This window comes from Sylvia atricapilla, chromosome Z (assembly GCF_009819655.1).
Source record: "Sylvia atricapilla isolate bSylAtr1 chromosome Z, bSylAtr1.pri, whole genome shotgun sequence".
Taxonomy (NCBI): domain Eukaryota; kingdom Metazoa; phylum Chordata; class Aves; order Passeriformes; family Sylviidae; genus Sylvia; species Sylvia atricapilla.
In genome coordinates this window covers 972,841-993,209 of record NC_089174.1, presented here as the reverse complement: position 1 = coordinate 993,209, position 20,369 = coordinate 972,841, and the positions used below count along the sequence as shown (strand labels likewise).

The following is a 20,369-nucleotide window of genomic DNA, read 5'->3' as shown; positions in this document are numbered from 1 at the left end:
TCCAAGCCAGTGGCCAGCAGGCCAAAGATGCACATGTTCACGCTGGGCTGAATTTACCCACCCAGCTGCTGGGCTGGGGTGCTCCAGGCCCTCTGCTCCAGCACTGTTACACAACCGCTGTTATGAAGAAAATTCAATTACAGAGGTTATTTGCAAGCAGAAGTGCACCAGTGCACGTTGGAGGAATGCAAACTGCAATGACCAGAGGTTCCTGGCTGGCCCAGAGTGAGCAGATCAGCCCCGGGGGGAACTTGCTGCTCTTCAAGCAGAGGAATTTCCAGGACATGAAAAGAAAAGCCAAGGAGGTTTCATAGACTGAAATATCTTAATATTTATTGTCTCTCAGGACAAAAAGAATTCTACTCAATACATAAAATGAATTGAAGCAGCATATAATACTGACAATCAAGTCACAGCTGAATCGGTGCAAGGACACCTACCAAGGTAAAGGCACCAAGAGCTATATCACCAAAACCTCACTACAGCATACAGAGAACCACTACAACCTGTACTCAAAGAAGTACAGCTATAAAAACGTATATAAAACCCAGGGGAGAGATGAAACAGTTTGGCAACAACCTTGCTGAGCCAAGGCTTCAGGCAGGCAGGACTGTGCTTTAAGAGCCCTGCTTCGAGAAAACCTGGGTGTAGAGAAGTGAGAAGTGGAGAAGTTAGGACGTAAAAGGGCAGCCAGAGGGAAGGGGAAGCATCTCTTTCCCAGTGGAGGCACTGAAGATGAGCACTGGGACACCCGGGAGGCCACCAGCACAGTGTGGCACTCAGGACAAGAGCTGGGGGCTGCAGCCACCACAGCCACACCAATTATCCCAGGTGGTTGGCACAGCAGAGTAGGGTCAGGACAATCCCCTGAGTGCACCAGGACAGCTGCTGCACTCTTTTCTATGAGCTAGTTGAGAAGAAGATCAGTCAGTTGAAAGCAAGATTTCACAAGGCAGCATCCAGAGGAAAACTGGAGGTGGAGGCATCCTCCCCAGCCATTCCCTGCAATGCACACAGCAGAGTGTGAGAGGACAGGATGGATTTATACACAGGGTAAAATCACACAGGGTAAAATGACACAGCTGACACGGTCTTGCAGGTGCCCTCTAATCCTAAAACCCCCACACACAGGGTACCCCCACCCCATGGGTGACCACAGCAGCCAGGGGGGCAGAGGCAGCCCACCAAGCTTACAGACATACCCAGCCACAGGCACAGAGTGCTGGGGGCCAGCTACACCATCTCATACTGGTTGTTTGTGATGTACCGGGACAGGCAGCAGGAGAGAATGATCCCAATCAACTGAAAAAAAAAAAGAGAAAAAACAAACACCACACCTCAGAGGTAGCCAAAACCAGGGAAGAGGTGTTTTCAGGAGAAAACCTGACTGGCACAAGGTTTTATGAAATCCAAGGATGGACAGCGGGGTTTAAAAACCACAACAAGGGCTGCTGCACCCTGCTTCAGAATCACTGAAAGTGGCTGAAGCACAGGATCCTGGCAGGCACAGACTAAACAAGCTCCTCACAAGAGATGCTCCAGGTGCCATCCCATTACACATTGCTTCACAAAGCAGCTACTGTTTTATGGTAATTGCAGAGATTACACAGGTATCAGGAGTGTCACAGCCAATTACACAGACACCAGAGAATGGCAGCACCTCTCCCTGCTTCATGGACAGTAGGGAAGCAAGGCTGCTGTTCTCACATCAGGAACATGCTGTTATCACAACACAGGCTCCCAGCAGATGTGCAGACTTCAGGGTCAGATCACACATGACCTCCACAAGGTCCACATGACCTCCAAAGTTAGAGGCACACTGGCACGGGTCCCTGACCGGTGCATGACCCAACCAAGCTTGCTGAAGAGGCAATGAAAACTAGGAACCGGCAACAATTCCCAAGCCTGCCATCAGCTGAGATAACGCTGCATCTGGGAGTGTGTGCGCAGCTCACCTCCCCGCTGGGGAGGAGTGGGGTGAGCAGCAGGCACAGCAGGGCAGCTCTGGCTCTCTGGCTCACCCAAAGCACTCAGCACCACGAGCTGCAGCCAGGGGCTGCCAGCTCCCACCTCTGCCCCAGTGCAGTCCATCCATTACAGAAAGCAGGGGCACAAGCTCATCACAGCTGAGTATCCTGGCAGGTTGCTGCCCCCCAGCCCTTGGCAGCCCCAGCCTTGACCTCGCCCCACGGCCGCCAAGGGCTGCTGCATCAAGGGCAGGCAGGATTTGAGCCCCTCCAAAGCCAGCCTGGCTGCTCAGCACCAAGAGCCCAGCCAGCTGCCAGAGCCCCGCTGAAGGAGGGGCAGCTGCACATCCTGCAGAGCGTCGGAAAGCCCTCGGCACCTCGGGAAACCCCAGCGTGGCGTCAGCCGGGGGCAGGGGCCTCCCGTTTCCTGCCGGGATAAAGCCGCCGGAGCCGGGGCTGGCCAGCACGCTGCTGCAGCTCCTGCAGGAAGTGCCCTGCGCAATAAACAGAAGGAGAGGGAGCGAGAGGACACCAGGGCAGGGTAGGGCGGCCCGTGGGGTGGGTGCTCAGCCACCAGCACAAGTGGTGCCACACAGGCACCCCGCAGCAGCGGTGCCAAACACCTTCCTGCGAACGGCGGCGGGCGGGTGGGGAAAGGAAGGGAGCGAATTTGATCCCTGCCAACGGCTGGCACCGAGTTTGTACACCTCCGTTTGTTTTGTTTTGAAGCCTGTTGTTTTGGAGAGGAGCTCTTTCCAAATAAACCTTGGCTCAAGGATATAGAGCTGGGGCTTCAGCCCTGGGTGTAAGCACAGCAGTCAGATTAAATCCAAGGGGAATCCACGGAGTAGCTGCTCCTCCCTGACTGAAACCAACTGTGCCTTTTGTACACACCAGACTTTGCACTGAAATTAAACACCTCTGGAGACGTGCTAGCTTCACTCTGCACTCCTCCTGAGTCAGACAAGGGAGATTTACCTGGAAACAAGCAATGCCAAAGGAGATTCCAGCCACGACACTCATTTTGGACTCCATTGTTGACGTTACCAGGAAAAAACAACCCTGCAGAGGAGGCAAAGTTAAGCAGGTGGATCCAGTGCTTTCCACTCCCAGGAGCACAGCCCAGCTCCTGCCCAAAGCAGCGGCAGCTCCAGGGGAAGATGCTCCTGTGCTGGCAGCAGGGGGGTCCTGGCTGCCCCTCTCCTGCCAGGCCCCAGCAAAGCCATTTCCCTCTCAGGGCTGCCCCAGCCAGTCTCCCAGCCCAGATGCCTTATCAAGGGGAGCACTGCCCTCGGGCTGCTCCCAACCTGAGCGAGGTGACTCATCAGAGGAACGTTCCTTGCATCACTCCACCATCCCTGTGGATGAAGTCACACGCCCTCACCACCGGGTCAGGACTTTGCACTGAAGGGAGATGTCAGCACCGCTGAAACAAACTTTACTGGGAAACTACTTCCTTACTCACCTGCTCTTCAAAACACACATCCCCAAAAGCCAGTGCTTGGGTCGGGCTGGTCCCTGATCTCAAGGGAAGTTGTGGGGGAACCTCAGACAGAAGGCAGGATCCCCTACCCTTGCCCTACCTCCACTCCAGGGGATTTCCTGGGCCACTGAACATCTGCATCGATAGGGCAGTTCTCCTTTCAGGCCTACAGGGACAGATCAGCCCTCCTCCACACACCCATCCCTGCCCTTCCCACCCCCAGGACTTCCCAAAATCCAGGCAGATTTTTCTGAGCTCGACTTACGTCCACAAACACTTTCAGCTTGGCCTTGTTTGGGTCTTTCAGATCAGCCTCGGAGCAGTCGTTCTGGTTCTTGCAGCAGCTGCGGGGGATGCCCCTCTGGCTGAAGTATTCAGTCCTCTCCCAGTCAGAATAGTTCTGCACCCCACAGCAGTGCAGCTGGAGTGGGAAGCACATTTGGGGAGCCTGGTCACGCCAGGGAACTGACCCCTAGTCCCACCCTCGCCCATCTCACCCAGCACCTGCCAAATTCCAAAGCCTGTGACAGGGGTGACGATGCCGCAGGAGCTCCAGGGGACACCCTGGGCCCAGGGGAGCATTCCCACCTGCTGTGGCAGCCCGGGGCTCTCACCGTTCTCTGGATGGTGTCGACGGCCTCGCTGTGCCGATCCGCGGTCACGTTGTAGTCCTTCAAGGCCAGCTCCAGGTTGCTCTCAAAGTTTGTCTTGATCTGCAAGACAGAGGTGTCAGCGGCAGCGCCGTCCCCTCCTGCCCTGCAGGACCCCATCCCCGCGTTAGTCACCGCTCAGTGATGGCAGGAATGACTCCGGCCGTGGCCAGCAGACATTTCCCAGCCACCAGGCAATTAGAGGCTGTATTAAAGGGCAGGCTGGATGCACTGTGGCAGCAGGGATGCTGCCTGTAATAACAAGGATGTGCGCCCCGCCAGCTCCCTCCCAAGCAGGCACAGGAACCCTCCGAGGAGCTTTAATTACTGAAATTATTGCAGAAGATAGACCAAAGCCAGAAATTACAGTCCAAGGCTACTCTGTCTGTTCTGATGGGAGGACAACATGCCGTGCTGGACTGACCCTGCACCCAGACCCGTCCTTCTGGGTCCTTACAAGGACCCAGCTGCTCTTTGTGCTGGTTTAACCCCATTTTTGCTAAACTAAGCACTGCTCCAGAGCAACAACTCTGTCCCTTCAGTGACACCTGCCACTCACTGGGGTAAAAGCAGCACCAAACTCACTCTGCAGCACTGGGAGGTGGCAGTGGCCACCCAGACTCACCTCGTGCCTGAAGACGAACCCCACGATGGCAGCCACCAGCACGATGAGGAAGATGAGGGACAGGAGCATGGCATACTGCGGGCAGAAAGGATGGGGTGGGAGGGAGTAGATGGGATGGGGCAGGAGGGGATAGTGCAGGAGGAGAGGATGGGGCAGGACGGGATGGGGCACGACGGGATGGGATGGGGCAGGGATGGGATCAGGAGCAGGATGGGATGTTTCGGGATGGGTCAGGAGAGGATGGGGCTCCATCCTGCCCCGTCCCAGGCCACCCACCAGCTTGAGCATCCAGGTGCTGCCGCGGCAGGTGGCGAAGCAGCCGAAGGTGCCCAGGAGGACAACGACGGTGCCCGCGCCCACCAGGACGAACGGGACATTGGTGGCTTTCTCGTCCAACAGGGAGAAGTAGACGGCCAGGCTCACCCGACCCCAGATGCCCACGGCCAGCAGCACAATGCCCGACACCTGGTGGGGAGAGGGGAAAGCCGCGGCGGCTCGCGACTATCGCGACAGGGCGGCGCAGCCGCGACTTGTCCGGGGGGAAAGGGAGAGAGGCGCTCACCCAGAAGACGAAGGTGTAGGTGAGCAGGACGCTCTTGAGGCAGGTGATCACCGGCTTCGTCTGCAGCCGCCGCGAAGGGGACGCCATGGCCGACACGGGGCGTCTGTGGGGCCGCGACGGGACCGGGGCGGGGCGGGGCCTCGGGGACACGCCCCCGACACGCCCCCAGCCGGGCCGGGCCCGCCCCCCGCCGGAGAGCCCCGAGCGCTCACGGAAATGGCCGAGCGCGCCGGAAGGCACGGTGCTCTTCCCCTCTCCTCCCGCAGGGGGCGCCGGGGACACCCCCGTCCTGCGACACCCCCTGTCCGGGGCGACCCCCTGTCCTGTGACACCCCCTGTCCTGTGACACCCCCTGTCCACTGTCACCCCGTCCTGTGACACCCCCTGTCCGGGGCCACCACCTGTCCTGTGACACCCCTGTCCACTGTCACCCCCTGTCCTGCGACACCCCCTGTCCGGGGCGACCCCCTGTCCTGTGACACCCCCTGTCCACTGACACCCCCTGTCCCGCGACACCCCCTGTCCGGGGCGACCCCCTGTCCTGTGACACCCCCTGTCCACTGACATCCCCTGTCCACTGTCACCCCGTCCTGTGACACCCCCTGTGCACTGTCACCCCCTGTCCGGGGCCACCGCCTGTCCTGTGACACCCCCTGTCCACTGTCACCCCGTCCTGTGACACCCCCTGTCCACTGTCACCCCCTCCTGTGACACCCCCTGTCCACTGTCACCCCGTCCTGTGACACCCCCTGTCCGGGGCCACCGCCTGTTCTGTGACAGCCCCTGTCCTGTGTCACCCCCTGCGTAGCTCCTGTAACCCTCTCTCCAATGCCACCCACTGCTTCCCCCTCCTAGTCAGTGTCACCCTCGTTGCCAGTGTCACTCCCTCCTAGCCCCATGCCAACTCCTACCTGCATGGTGCCACCCACTGCCACCACCCACCCGACCCGTGCCACCGCTTGCCCGTCCCATGCCATCATTCGCTGCCTCCCCGGTGCCACCCCTGCCTGTCCCATGCCACCTCCTGCGCGGTGCCAGCCAGCCCCACTCCCTGTCCAGGTGTCCAGCGGGACAGCCACTCCGCGCTGGGCACATGAGACCACCCGCACCACGCCGAGCAGCGCCGGGCCTCTTGCCCTCGGCGGGGTGAGCCCTCCCGGAGGTGTCCCCGGGCTGTGGGGGGCTGCCCCGGGCTGTGGGGGGCTGCTGGGGGCCGTGGGCTCCCCGCAATCGGCAGCACCGGCCCCGCACGGGGCCTCCCGGCTGCCCGCTCCTGCCCGGGACAGCGTGTTATTAATTAGCGCACTCACCGGCCGCATAATTAGCCCATTGAGACAGCAGCACGTCCTCTCCTCCACGCACCCCGCCGAGGGCTCCTACCTGTCCGTGCCGGGCTCACCCCTGGCCTCTCCTTGCCCAGCGGCCCCGTGCTCCAGACACAAATCCCCGGAGGCTCCAGCCCCCGTCCCGGCACCGCGGGCTGTGACAAAGGCGCTGCGGTACCTCTGCCTGGCGGGGGCCGAACTGCAGCCGGGAACAGACCCCAGCTGGAAGCGCTTGCCTCGGGAGCGGCTCCGGAGCCTTCCGTCTGCAGCGGGGTCTCTCCCTCCCTCCTGGAAAGAGGTGGGAAAAGGGACCCGGCTCCTGCGGTTTGGTGCTCGTCCCTGCAGGCCCCTCGTTCCCGCAGCCCATCAGGGCTGGCACAGGCTCGGTTTGGCTCTCTCCTGTGTCTAAACAGGCTCCTGGCTCTTCTGCTTGCAGAAGAAAACCTCTTACAACCTTTTAAAGCCCCGGAGAAGCAGGAGGCGCGTTGGAAAACGGACTATCCTGGGATTTATTATTTTTTACAATCTCATCATTTTGGGCCTGACTCACGGCTTTTGAATGTTTGGGATGGGCAGCCAAGGGGGAAAGTAAGTTTGCTCAGCAGAAGCAGAGCGGCCAGGCAGGAGGGACAGAGACATCTGTGCGACGACAAGGCGACAGAGGGGGCCGTCACCCCGCCTCCAGCTCCTCTCCATCCATCCTCGCCAGAGCTCACGGCTGCTCCCGGACCCAGCACGGCAGGTGGGCTGCCCACCGCAGCCCCCCGGCTCCCCAGGATGGCGCAGGAGGCAGCCCCCGTCCTGCTGGTTGTCCTCGCCAGGCTGGTGTCATCCACGTGGCACGAAGGTGAGTGCGGGCACAGCCTGGAGATGGCAGCCCGAGCAGCTCTGCTCCCGTTGAGGGCTCGTGGTGGGAAGGGATGGAGGATGCCTGGGTACAGCGATGCCGTGAGAGCATCAGCGCCTGAGGTGTGGGGTGAGCCGTGGGTACAGGGGGGAATGGAGGGGATGCTGGCAGGCGTCCAGGAAGGAGCAGAAAACCAGCCTCTCCTCCTCACACCCCCGCCTGTTCGTGTTTCCCGCTGGCTCCCTGCTCCCACGGGGCCATCGGCCCGCAGATGTTTGCTGGACGGAGCACACAGTCCCAACCGCCCCATGCTGTCACAGGCCTTGTTTGGGGTGGTTTCCCCTGCCCTGCTTCTCCCTCTCCCCTGGCCATGCTGCCAGCACGCCTGGGGATGCTCCTGCCCGGTGCGGCCGGGGCTGAGCTGACCCCAGGTGACAAGGAAAAAGGCAGCACGTGCAGTAGAAGGAAACATTAGCAGTGAATGACACATCTGGCTGCGGGGACACGGTGCACTCTGTCCCCAGGGCCCCGGCGGGAGCCTTGGCAGACCCCCCCGGGACCCAGCTTTGTTCACCAGGTCACGGAGACATCCCCACTGCCGCCCCCGTGGGTACCGTCCCTGCCCCTCTGCTCCCCGAGGATCCCTGGCAGCGTGAAAAGGGCAGCAGGACAAACACATTTGTGAAAACGAGCGGGCGACTTGCGGGAAGCGACGGGGAGCCTCTCCATAGTAAAGTTCCTTTTGGAAAGATTCGTAATGGAGTTTCCTCCCCGTGACGGCGGGGCTTCTGCTGGGATTGGCCCCGGCGGATATCCCCTTCCCAAAACGCAGAGCAGAGGCAAGGGGAGATGGGGGGCAGCCGCGGCGGGGCTGCGGCCCTTCCCGGGGTTCTCCCCAGGCCGAGCATCCCCGCCACGGCCGAGGGGAGCGCGGTGGGGTGGGCTGGCCGAGAGGAGGGGGCAGCGCCGGCGGGGGCCAGCGGAAACGCGGCGGAAACGTGAGCTCAGTGCTGGGGAATGCCGCGGCCGGCCGAGGCGCCGAGGGGCCACGGGGAAGGACGTCAGCCCTCTCCCCCGGCACGGCTCCCTCCCCACCGGCGAGTACCTTGCCCGCGAAGGCGCGGCGCGGCCCGCAGGGATGGCGGGCTGTGCTCACCGCACCCGCGGGGCCCCGCTGCGCAGCACGGGTGGCGAGGGGCCAGCACCTCGGCCAAGCCCCCCTTCAGCAGCTTCACCCTTCTCTGGAGCACGGGCTGCACTCCCCCCAGCCCCCGGCCGGACAGCGTGCTCGTCATCCCTTGCCTTGGCGAGGGGATGGGCAGGAAAGCGCAGAACGGGCAGGAAAGGCAGCTTTCTTCCTTCCCTTGGGATGCCCCGTGGCAGTGGCGCTGCCCTGGGAGCGGGTGGAAGGACTTCCCGGCAGCACGGAGCTGGGGGTCGGTGCCAGCCCGCTCTGTGCCGGCGCCCGTTTCCTGCCACAGCCCCGGCTGCTGCCGCCGCTGTTTAGTCTGCGGCCGGTGCCAGCCCACACCGTGCCACTGGGGACTGGGATCGCGGTCTGCCCCGTTTAACCCCTGACAGCAGCCCCAAGCACAGGGGCTGCCCAGGGCTGCGATTGCCTGGTGGCAGCTGTGGGACATTTTGCAGCCGTGAGCGACCCTGCAGCCTGCTCGTCTCTTTGTTCGTCCCCAGGCTCTGGCTACTACCTGGAGAGTCACACCAACGAGGTGTACGCAGAAGAACCTCCCCCCGAGCCTGCCCTGGATTACCGTCGAGGTAACAGCGCCCAACCCACCCTTTGGGTTCTGGCGGTGGAACCGAGGCGTGGCAGATCGCTCCGTCACCTCCCTGCTCTCCCGCAGTGCCCCAGTGGTGCGCCACGCTCAACATCCACCGCGGAGACGCCACTTGCTATTCCCCCCGGGGCAGCTCGTACCGCAGCAGCCTGGGGACACGCTGCGAGCTGAGCTGCACCCGCGGCTACCGCCTGGTGGGTCCCAGCGCTGTGCAGTGCCTGCCCAATCGCCACTGGTCCGGGATGGCCTACTGCCGGCGTGAGTGTCCCTGCCCCTGCCCCGCCAGCATCCCCGCCAGCCGCGGGTGCTCTGCCCGCTCACACGGCTGGCAGCCGCTTCCCTCCGCTCTCGGCTCTCCCCGTTGCAGAAATCCGGTGCCACGTGCTGCCGGCGGTGCTGCGGGGCTCCTACGTGTGCTCGGCGGGCGTGCAGATGGATTCCCGCTGTGACTACACCTGCCTGCCCGGCTACCAGCTGGAGGGCGACCGCAGCCGCATCTGCATGGAGGATGGGCGCTGGAGCGGGAGCGAGCCAATCTGTGTAGGTAAATTCTCAGCCCACGCCGCTGGGGCACGCAGGGGCTCGTCACCCATGCCTGGGGGTGTCTGCCGGTGTCACCCACATCCAACCCGGGCCATTACTGCACCTCCTTCCCTTGGGATCCCTGTGGCTGCTGCTCCTCGCAGTGCCATCAGCCCTGAAGCACAGGCACCGGCCCAGGACGGGGAGACTTAGTGCTTTACAGCAGGTCTGGGTGGCTCTGAGGTCCTTGGGGTGGTTCAACACCGGGGCTGGTGCCTCGCTCTCGTGGCTCGGTCAAGGCATCCAGAGGTTCCATAGATCCCTCTCCTCCCTCCGGGCAGATCTGGAGCCTCCCAAGATCCGCTGTCCAGAGTCCCGGGAGCGCCTGGCAGAGCCAGGCAAGCTGACTGCCACCGTCTACTGGGACCCTCCCCGCGTGAGGGACTCTGCTGACGGAGTCATCAAGAGGTGAGGGCAGAGGTGCTGCAGGCGCTGCCAGCGAGGCTGGAGGCCTGCCCGGGGTGCTGATGGAAAAACCCGTCTGTTGGGTCAGGGTGACGCTGCGGGGCCCGGAGCCCGGCTCGGAATTCCCTGAAGGAGAGCATGTGATCCGCTACACCGCCCACGACCAGGCTTACAACCGAGCCAGCTGCAAGTTCAGCATCCGCGTCCAAGGTGAGAGGGCTCGCCTGGGGCTGCCCCCCCAGCTCCAGCCTCCGCACACACTGCTGGGGCTGTGCTGCCTCCCGCCCAGCCCTCACCCAGCTTCCCTCTCTGCAGTGAGGCGCTGCCCTGTCCTGAAGCCTCCTCAGAACGGGTACATCTCCTGCACCTCCGACGGCAACAACTACGGTGCCACCTGCGAGTACCTGTGCGACGGCGGCTACGAGCGCCAGGGCACCTCCCTGCGGGTCTGCCAGTCCACCCAGCAGTGGACGGGCTCCCAGCCGCTGTGTGCACGTAAGTGCTGTGGGCAGGGCAGGGCTGGGAGCCCGTGCTGATACCCAGGGCTTTAAAAACACTGCCTGATGGGTCCAAGGGGTGATGAGGGCACGATGGCACCTCCTCACACTTGTGTCTTGCCCCAGCCATGCAGATCAACACAGACGTGAACTCGGCCGCCAGCCTGCTGGATCAGTTCCATGAGAAACGCCGTCTCCTTGTCATCTCGGCCCCCGACCCCTCTAACCGCTACTACAAGATGCAGATCTCCATGCTGCAGGTGAGGAGACCTTCCTGCTGGCCCCGTGCCCACCTCCATATCCAGCACCCCCTCACTGTTCCCCTCCTGCACAGCAAGCTGCCTGCGGGCTGGACCTGCGCCACGTCACCACGGTGGAGCTGGTGGGGCAGCCCCCACACGAGGTGGGACGCATCCGGGAGCACCGGCTGTCCCTTGGCATCATCGAGGAGCTCAGGTAGGGGAGCTGGGGCTGTCCTCCAGATGGCTATTCAAGGGGACAGGGAATGGGAATGCCTCTAGGAACCGCAAAGCATGGGGTTCATGAAGAGCCCCTTTCTGCTGCACCAGAGCAGCAATGGGGGGGACGCCCTGCAAGTCTGAAAGCAGTGTCACCAGAGCTTCCCAGAGCTCACAGACCCAGGGAAAAGGTGGGAGGCCCCGCTCCAGGAGGACCTGAGCATGGTTGTAAGAGGTGGGCAGGCTCAGCCCTCAGTGCAAGCCCCGAGCATCGGCCCCTCTCGCTCCTCCAGGCGCTTCCTGCACCTGACGCGCTCCCACTTCAACGCGGTGCTGCTGGACAAGGCGGGCGCGGACCGCGAGCGCTACATCTCCCCGGTCAGCCCCGACGAGCTCTTTGTCTTCATCGACACCTACCTGCTGAGCGAGCGAGAGGCGGCGAGGCGGGCACAGGGCGGGGACCCCTGCGAGTGACCCCCGCCGCCGCCCCCAGGGCACGGACACCTTCCTTTCTGCTTTTCTAGTCGCCCACTGTAGAGGAGGAGCAGGGAGCTCCCGGGAAGGGGATCCTCTCTGGCTGCTCTGGCGCACAGAGGTGAGCAAGGACTGTGTGCCAGCAGAGTCCCACTGCCCAGCAGCCAGGAGCTGTTTCCAGCTGGGGGAAGGTTCAGCCCAACCAGGACCCTGGCAGGAGACCCTGGAGTGCCCCTGCTCAAATCCCAGGGCAGGGGGAGACGGGGAGACAGAGGAGAGGGGCAGGGCAGGGAGGGCAGGCTGGCCAGCAGTGCCACAGCCTCTAACACAGCAGCTTCAGCCTCCCCACGGCTCACCCCGTGCACAACCTGGACCCAGTGCCTCCCACTCCGAAAGCCCTTATTAAAAGCAAATGGCCCCATGCTCAGCAGAGCCCATAGCAGCCAGCCAGCGTGCAATCCACCCTAAAGGGCTTGCCATCTCCCCTGCCACTCCCTCTCCCACCACCCACAGGGATTCCTTTCTGGGAACTGCTTTGGCAGTAGAATATTAACTTGAAATAAATAAATTTGTATAAAAAAGTGCTAGCACATCTGTCACTGAGAAGCCTGGGAAACAAATGTTTCCTGGAGACCACAATCCCCAACCCCCCCAGGCTGACCCCACACAGTTCCATCCATCCATCCAGTGCTGCAACTGTGTATGAGGAAGAGGGTGGAGAGGACAAGGAGAGAGCAGACCACGGAATGAAGAATGGGAAGAAATAAAGACACAATGACATTTGAAAGAATTTTGCCTGGGGAAGGAGAAGGGAGGGTCCACAAGGACTCCAGTTCAGCCTGAAATCTGGTACAAGGCTTACAACAAGAGAAAAAAAAAAAAAAAAAAAAAAAAAAAAAAAACCTTTAAATGAAGCTAGCCAAGAAGACTTTCTGCCCAAGCCTGTTAGGAGAAGGTCATGTTTATTAAAGTATAGGAAAAAAGAAAAAACAATGCATATTTGGCAGCTTTTCCAGGCTGTGCAGCAAGTGTGGCTCCTGACAGCAGTGCCAGTCCTGGTGCCACAGCCTATGGCCTCAGCCTGGCCATGGTGGGACGGAGCTGCAGTGTCCCCTCTGCCCAGGAGCCCGGGTACTGGCACATCTTCTGCCACAGGTTCAGCTCCTCACCCGTGGAGTCCATCCAGTCCACAGCCTGCCCGTTGCTCACACCTGTGAAAAATCATGGAAAAAGTCACTGCTGGAGCAGCCTCCCGCCTGCAGCACAGCAGCTCCAGCGAGGCTGCTGTTGCCCAGAACCTGACAGGCCCACGGGCTCCTCACCATTGCCCACCCCCAGACGGACACCCCCGAGGAAGTCGTTGCTGGACAGCGGCTCCCGGTCCCAGACCGTCAGCTCCAGGCAGATGTGCTGCAGGTCCTCGGGGTTGATCCCGTTGTAGACAAAGGTGTGGTTGTAATGAGGGTTCAGGGTCTTCTTCACCACAGGCGTCTTCCTCTTGGAGGCCTTGTTTTTGTGTGGCAGGAGGTAGCTGGGGGAAGGAGCTCCTTGAGTCAGCAGCACATGGGCAACCACCTCCTGCCCTGGGGGCTGGGGCACCTCAGCACCCCATCACCTGGCCTGGAGGCCCCCTTCCTGCCTTCCCTGGCACGGCTCAGGAGGAAGGACCATGACACCCTGCAAGGGGCCATCCTCCAGGTCCCCCAGCAGCTTTAGGAGCACAGCTAGGGAGGACAGTGCCTTCATCATCCCAGGACCCTCACTCACCCCTTAACAAAGCTGTCTGAGGTCCCCCCCGACTTGGCTGCTGTGAGGTTCTTGGCTTCTTTGATCCAGACCTGGAGCTCACCACCTTCCCCTGCTTTGCCTAGGAAAAACCCAACACAGTAGAAATTAATTGAATTTAATTTCTGCCACTGCAGACTTCTGGACAGTTCCTGCTGAACACCCTTTTTCCCAGAGGTAGACACAGAGCCCAGACTGGCATCTCCTCTTGCCTTCTCCTGTATTGGCCCTGCCTCCTGAGGCAAAGGCAGACAAAATTGCTTCATGCAGGGCCCAGTGGTGAAGCCTTGACCCAGCCCCAGGGAAGTACTGAGATGGTTCAAGCAGCCAGAGGACAGCCAGGTGTGCCCTGACCCAGAGCAGCTTTGCAGAGGAGAAAGCTGCAGTCACACCACCCAAGAACCCCATCCAGAGCCAGCTTGCATGGCCATGAGCAGGACCTGCAGGGCTACACACTGATCCTGGAGCTTCAGCACTCACCTTTCCTGCTGTTCCCAGCCCCAGGAGGCTTGGCAGATGGGATGTACTTCATGGAGACAACCAGCTCCCCCTTGTACTGGTGGAGACCAGCAGCATCTGCACCGATCTGCAAAGAAATGAGAATTACCAACCACTGCAGAGAAGCCATGGCACACACAGTGACAGCCTGGTGTGCAGCCCCTCCCCAGGCTGGGACAAAAGACTTGGCTTCTCCTAGATGTGGCTGAGCTGGCACAAGTGCCTGCAAACTCTCCCCAGCATGACCAGTGTACCCCACTGCATACCAGTGTATAAGATCCTTTGGGATCTTATTTTGGCCCAATCACCTGACAAGGAGGAGGGAAGCTAGGCTCAAGGCAGAAGACCTGCCCTTTTTTACTACCACAGCACTGCTGTCTGCATCTGGGGTTTCCATATCTCCAAACATTTATCACAAGCCTTTTGGCAATGCTCAGCTGAGCTCTCCACACCCCTCTGCCTACTGAGGGCTATACCCTCAAGAGGACCAGGCGAGGGAGGCTGTGGGCAGCTGGGCTGTGGTGGCAGGGGCACACCTTGCCATGCAGGGGTAGGAACTCCTCCAGGTGGCTCTCGAAGTTCCAGGCATCCAGTGGGACCTCCACCTCCCCCAGGAACGTGTTGCGGCCGAAGCGGTCGTGGTGCCACACCGAGAACTGCAGCGTCCTCGCCAGCAGCAGGGACTTGTTAATCTCATACTGGGGACAGAGAGAAAAACCACTGGTGAGCAGGCAGCAGGGGACAGGGCAGGCTTGGCAAATTCCATCGGCTACAGCCCATGAGCAGCAGAGGAGACAGGACAGATGCGCACAGGAACCAGTTCTTTTCTTTCCTACTGGAACCTCAGAGTCCCAGGGCAGGGGTGCAGGAGCCTGTGCTCTCCCTGCAGATGGTCCTCGGAGCAGGAGTCATGGCATCTGGCCATCCCACCACAAGCAGAGCTCTGCCAGCCCACTGAGCCTCAGGTGGTCAGAGCACCAGACCTCAGCAAACCTGTCTGTGGGAGCCTAAAAACCAAACCACAGCTCTCACTTCCTCCTGTGCAAGAGTTCCTGGCCTCAGAGGTGCACTGCCAGACACAGGGACAGTCAGTCAGCAGGGATGCTGAAAGGCAGTGCCAAGCTGCTCTTCCCTGAGGCCCAGAACTGCCTTATCTCTACCCCTGTGCTGCCCTCCCTCCTGCCACTGTAACCTGCCTCCAGGGGCCAGGAAGCCTTCACCTTAGAAGGAAATATCCAGAGCAAGCAGGATGCCTTGCTTGGGGGAATGTCACAGAAAGCAGTGACATGTTCTGTGACACAGTCACATCTGCAGCTGTGCCTCCACCCCACCATGGCACTGGGATTTGGGTGGTCAGGCAGAGCAGAGCTGGGAGTGCAGGGATTTTTCCAGCTTTCAGGGTGCAGTCTCTGGACATCTCTGCAGACATCCTGCTGCAGGGTTAGGAGCTCACCCCTCCCCTTGCTTGTTCCAGCAGTTCCCTGAGTACCTGCAGCCCAGCCCATCCCCACTCACCTTCAGCAGCTCGTTGTACAGGGGATTGATGGTGTTGCGTTTGATGGTTGTCTTGCGTTTCCCTTGCCGGGATTTGTCTGGCAGGAGGTAGGTCTTCACATACCTGAAGGGAGAACAGGCAGCACTTCAACAAGGTCCCCCCACAATCAATCCTCCGAGCTCCCCAAGGCAACCCCAGACCTTGTGGTTCACCAGGACCCTCCCACTTACAGCTCCCATCTCTGGTGGGCACCCCACAACCCAGCTGGGCACCACCAGTGGTGCCAGCAGCCATCGCCCCCCTGGCTCTCACGGGTTGGAGCGCTTCCTGCCCTCGTCCCCGTAGGCCAGCTGGCGACACTCCTTCACGTGGATGAACAGAGTCTGTGTCTGCTGCTCGTAGCTCAGCGAGAAGGAGATGCCCCCGGTGACAGCCACGCTGCCAAAGTCGCCGGCCTCACTGTAAATGCTGACCATGCTCCCCAGTGTGCTCTGGAAGACACGAAGGGCTGAGCTGGCACAAGATCACCTGACAGTCCCTCTTCATCCTCAGCAAAGTTATTCCCTTGTGCCTCTTCTGCACAACCCAACTCACCATCTCTGTGGCTGGGGATGGCCACAATTGCCTCCCAGCTCCCTGTAAGAGACCTGAGTCTGCATTTTGCTTCCCTTTTAGGGGTAGAAGCTGCCACACACAAGGCTCTTATCCCTCCCCTCCAGGAGCTGCCTGCCTTGCCTCCCAACCCGTCGGCAGTGCCCTTCTCCATCCCTTCTCCCTGCAGTGGAGCAGAGCACAGCCACGCCACGGGCTCACCGAGGAGGTGCCGCTGCGCATGCTGCCCCGGGCCACCCGCTGCCGGTGGATCTCCACCAGGTTATCGATGTCCTCCTCCTCCTCCTCCTGCAAGGAGACACACAAGCTGCCTGTGTGGGGAGCAGTCAGGCACAGCCAGCCAGACACCCGACTCCTCCAGCTGGCAGCCATCTCTGGGGCACTCTGAGGGTCTCACCAGCTCTGTGTTGAGGCCAGGGACTGACTTGCTCCTGTCCCCCAAAGAGCCACCTTCCCCCACAAGGTCCCCGGGGCGCAGGTCAATCACGGACTTGGTGTAGTCTGCACAAGAGGTGGTGAGCAGGAGGCAGTGGCATGGAGCAGGATAAGCAGAGCCCTGCTGCTCCCTCACCAAGAGGCTCCTCCAGCCTCTCCCAAGGGCACTGAAAGCCTTTCACAGCCCAGGGAGGAGGAACTGCCCAGCCCAGACCATGTTAGCATCCATGCATCTCTCACCTGCAGGCCTCACCACCCGCCGGGGATTCTTCTTGAAAATCGTTTCGTGCTCGTCCACCAAGGTGCTGCTGCGGGTCCCCACGGTGGCATCCTGGGGAGGAGGAGTCCCTTCAGAGCAGGGCAGGGCTAGGAGGCCTGTGGGGTGCCCAGCCCCACGCCCCAGGACAGGGCTGAGCCTGCTGGAGCAGCGTCACGCACCCGTCCGTCAGAGAACGCGTTTTTGGAGCGGAGAGGGAGGGTCAGGCTGGAGGAAGCAGGTCTTGCTGGCACTACAACCTGTTTTCCAGGGATGGCTCTCTCCAGGGAGTTCCTCCTGTGGCGGACACAGAAAGGTCTGTCCCAGGCCACAAGCACAGCTGGCAGAACAAGTGCTGGCCAGGAAGCGCCACTTGAGCTGCCTGTAGCAGCCTGGGAGCCAAGGACCTTCCTGCCCAGGGACAGGCTTCAGTCCAGCCAGAGGAAAGTCAGCTTTCCCTCACTAGACTGAGAAAAACACACTTCACAGATGAAGGTCCCATCCTCTACCAGCAAGCCTTGCCAAGGACAACCCATCCCGGGATCCTCTCACCTGCCCCCCACATCAGCAGGACTAGGTCTGTAGCTGTCCAGGCTCATGTTTTCCATGGACTCTGTGTCGCTTTTGCCATCCCGAGGGTCTAAGGCATCTGGGAACAAACTGCAGACAAGCAAAACCACAGGTATGTCCTGTTTGGCGAGGAGGTTGGTCTGAGAGAGCTTCTGCGCCACCAGTGATCCACGTGGGACAGCAGATTCCTCTCAAACCCGCAGCAGATGAGAGCTGGAGCAGGGGGGACAGCAGGGATTCTTACCTGGATCCCTCCCGGGGTGCAGGGGGGCTCGGCTGGCGGACCGGAGAGGAGCTTTTAGGCTCGCTGAGCTGGGCTTTCTGGAGGAGGGTTTGTCCCACAGTCTCTCTTTTGTTGGCTGGAAGGAGAGAGGCATCAGCAGGAACACTGCTCCAAGCTCAGTGCTCCCATCCAGCTCCACACTGGGCAGAGGTGCACAGGGGAAAGCTGGAGCACCCCAGATGGCTGGGCTGTGGGAGAAGTCATTGCTGTGGCACCCCTACCTGTGGGCCTGTGCCGCAGGGACAGCCGCACCATGTCGCTGCCCAGGTGGTTGGCAAAGCGGTTCACCCTCTGGTCATAGAACCAGTCTCCCGTGGTCTTCTTCAGCTCACTGCAGGGCAGGGGGTGGTGGCGGCAGTCAGGGGCAGCAGGGGCTGTCCACTGTGCCCCAACCCACCCTCAGTGCTGCCACAGCCCAGGAACACAGGCACAATGGGCAAAATCAGAAGGTGACTGGGCAGAGACAATTCACTGGGCAGTTGACAGGCTCAGCTACATCCTCAGCAAACACGGGAGCAAGCCAAGTTTTGTAGGACAGGAGAGGCCAGAAGGGAGGAAACCTGGGATGCCTGAAACACAGGCTGTGCTAGAAGCACAGGGGGAGGCAGTCAAGGGGTGAAGGAGCAGAGGGAAGATGAAGGACACAAAGAGTGCGGTATGACCATTTCTGCATCACCCAAACGTGGGAACCCTCCCCAGGAGCGACAGCAGAGCAAGCTGCCCTGCTCTGGAGATGACCAGCCAGGCTAGGAAAGGCTGGCCATGGGGCACACATCAAACTGAGGCAACTGAAAAGAGGAAGACGACAGGAGGCACGTAGAGAATGTGCCTGCCGCTTGTCCTGGCTACTCACGCCTCCTTGGTGCAGACTTTGCAGCGCCAGGAGCCGCTGGGGCTGTAGGAACGGCAGTCCCGACACACCAAGTGGTTGCAGCCCCGGCAAGTGTTGGCCTTGGGGCTGACGCGGCCCAGGCTCTGCTGGCAGCGGGCGCAGGTCCGCTCGCTGTAGCGCTGGCTGCCCCGCTTGGCTCCCTTGCGCCGGATCTCCAGCAGCTCATTCTTCAGGCGCCTGCTCAGACCCGACACCGGAGCTGTCAGAGGCGCCCCGGGACCCCGGGGTACATCCACACTCTCGCTCATCCACCCGCTTCCAAAGCAGAGCCGGGCACCAGCTCCTGCCCAGCTCCAGCCGCGTTCGCACCTGATCCGCCTCTCCTCTGCCTTTCGGAGCTCCTCGTCGCGCTGTAGGACCTGCAGGATCAAATCTCTCTCCACGTCCGACAGGAAGGACAAATCCACAGCCTCCGACATCGCTCCACCCGGGACGGCTGGCTCTCACCGGATGCCAGCTAGGGACATGCCAGCTGTGATCCCGGGTCCCGCTCCCGAGGCGCCCCGTGCCCGGAGCTGGACGGGATGGCGGCACCCAGGACAGCGGCCCGCCCGCCGTCTGCACCGCCCTGCCCCGGGCTGCGCTCGGGCCGCCTGCCAGCCCCGCCGCCCCGGTGACCTCAGCCGGCTCCGTGGGACCGGGCTGACGCCCAGCACCCGCGGGCAGCCCCGGCAGGAAGGAGCCGCCCCGGGCCGCCCCTCCCACGAACGCCCCGGAGCTCGGAGCTGCCCGACCCCGAGGAGCCGGCGGGAGCGGACGCGCACCAGGGACAGGATCCGGCCGCTGCAGCCTCGACGGAGCCGGAGCGCTTGCTCGGGGTCGGCGGGAGGGACCTTCCCGTCCCCGCAGCCGCGCTCCGGCGTCCCGCGGGGAGGAGGAGGCGGCGGGACGGAGCCCAGGCTCCTCTCTGTCGGGGAAAGGGCGGCCCGGAGCCGATGGCACCGCGCTCTCAGCGCGGCCACCGGGGCTGGGAACTGCCCCCGCCCCGGGACACCGCGGCTCGACCCCCGGCCCACAGAGGGACCCCTGGCTCCCCCGGCTCCCCGCCAGCCGAGGGATCCCCGTCCTCCCCCGCCCGCGGAGGGACCTTGGGTACCCCCTTGGGAACCCCCGCCGGCGGAGCGCCGCCTGGTCCCACGGTGCTCCCGGTACCTGCAGCGGCTCCGGCCGGCGCCTCCCGGCAGCGGGCGGGGGGAACGGGAGGGGAGGGCGGCGCCGGGGCCTTAAAGGGGCCGCGCCGGCCGCACCTGCGGCACCTGCGGCACCGACGGGGCGGCCCGTGCGGGAGGCGGTGCCCGCCCCCTCCAGCCCCTTTCCCCGCCCGGTCAGCCCCGGGGGAGCTGCGGTCCAGCCCCGCGGCCCTGGCTGGGCGGGCGGCTTCTCCCGAGGAGCACAGAGCGCACCCACACCCCGACTCCGGGGGACCCCCCGGGATCGCCAAGGATGAGCCCCGGGGGCGCGGTGTTCTCCCGCCGCTGCCCTTGTCCTTCGTAGCAGAGATACGGTCCCCGCAGGGCGCCTCGTCCCTGGCCCCGCAGCACAGGCACCGGGGGAAGAACCCTGAGCACACGCGGGCGGACGGGGCGTGCGGCTCCACCCGTGGGGAGGTGGTTTCTCGCCAGGCAGGACACCGGGGGAAGCCACCTGGCTGCAGCCCCAAGGCAAACGAGAGGACGCGGGGCTCTGCCCACACTTTCGGCCGCACCCCAGGGACGGGAGAGCTAGAGGCTCCCAGCCCTGTGGGAAGCGATGGGACACTGACACAGTGGAAAAAAACACGGAGACATCAAAGAGCCACCGGCAGCTTCCTCATGGGCGCGGGGTCCGCTCCGTCGGGAGTACACAATATATATGTAGAAGGCTTTGTGCTTG

The 20,369-nt window shown here is 62.0% G+C and overlaps 3 protein-coding genes across 3 annotated transcripts; 1 reads left to right on the top strand and 2 right to left on the bottom strand.

The window, feature by feature from the left end:
• Positions 1-306: 306 nt before the first annotated feature.
• Positions 307-5,406, bottom strand: TSPAN6 (tetraspanin 6). Its single transcript, XM_066338638.1, has 8 exons — positions 5,288-5,406; positions 5,002-5,190; positions 4,726-4,800; positions 4,065-4,163; positions 3,716-3,871; positions 2,946-3,029; positions 1,203-1,302; positions 307-1,002 (listed from the first exon to the last, which is right to left on the bottom strand). The coding sequence occupies exons 1-7, from the start codon at positions 5,372-5,374 to the stop codon at positions 1,234-1,236; spliced, it is 759 nt and encodes a 252-aa protein (XP_066194735.1). The 5' UTR covers positions 5,375-5,406; the 3' UTR covers positions 307-1,002; positions 1,203-1,233.
• Positions 5,407-6,965: 1,559 nt separating this feature from the next.
• Positions 6,966-12,240, top strand: SRPX2 (sushi repeat containing protein X-linked 2). The gene is made up of 10 exons (XM_066339802.1): positions 6,966-7,459; positions 9,152-9,235; positions 9,322-9,513; positions 9,623-9,799; positions 10,119-10,245; positions 10,331-10,452; positions 10,558-10,737; positions 10,866-10,999; positions 11,074-11,195; positions 11,491-12,240. Exons 1-10 carry the CDS (start codon positions 7,390-7,392, stop codon positions 11,669-11,671), a joined length of 1,389 nt encoding a protein of 462 aa, XP_066195899.1. The 5' UTR covers positions 6,966-7,389; the 3' UTR covers positions 11,672-12,240.
• A 376-nt stretch (positions 12,241-12,616) lies between these two features.
• On the bottom strand, positions 12,617-19,794 carry SYTL4 (synaptotagmin like 4). Its single transcript, XM_066338400.1, has 17 exons — positions 19,650-19,794; positions 18,807-18,954; positions 18,459-18,674; positions 17,827-17,936; positions 17,567-17,681; positions 17,305-17,412; positions 16,935-17,049; positions 16,737-16,827; positions 16,459-16,562; positions 16,263-16,349; positions 15,762-15,940; positions 15,470-15,572; positions 14,491-14,652; positions 13,937-14,042; positions 13,439-13,538; positions 12,994-13,202; positions 12,617-12,882 (listed from the first exon to the last, which is right to left on the bottom strand). The coding sequence occupies exons 2-17, from the start codon at positions 18,914-18,916 to the stop codon at positions 12,740-12,742; spliced, it is 2,058 nt and encodes a 685-aa protein (XP_066194497.1). The 5' UTR covers positions 18,917-18,954; positions 19,650-19,794; the 3' UTR covers positions 12,617-12,739.
• Positions 19,795-20,369: the final 575 nt, after the last annotated feature.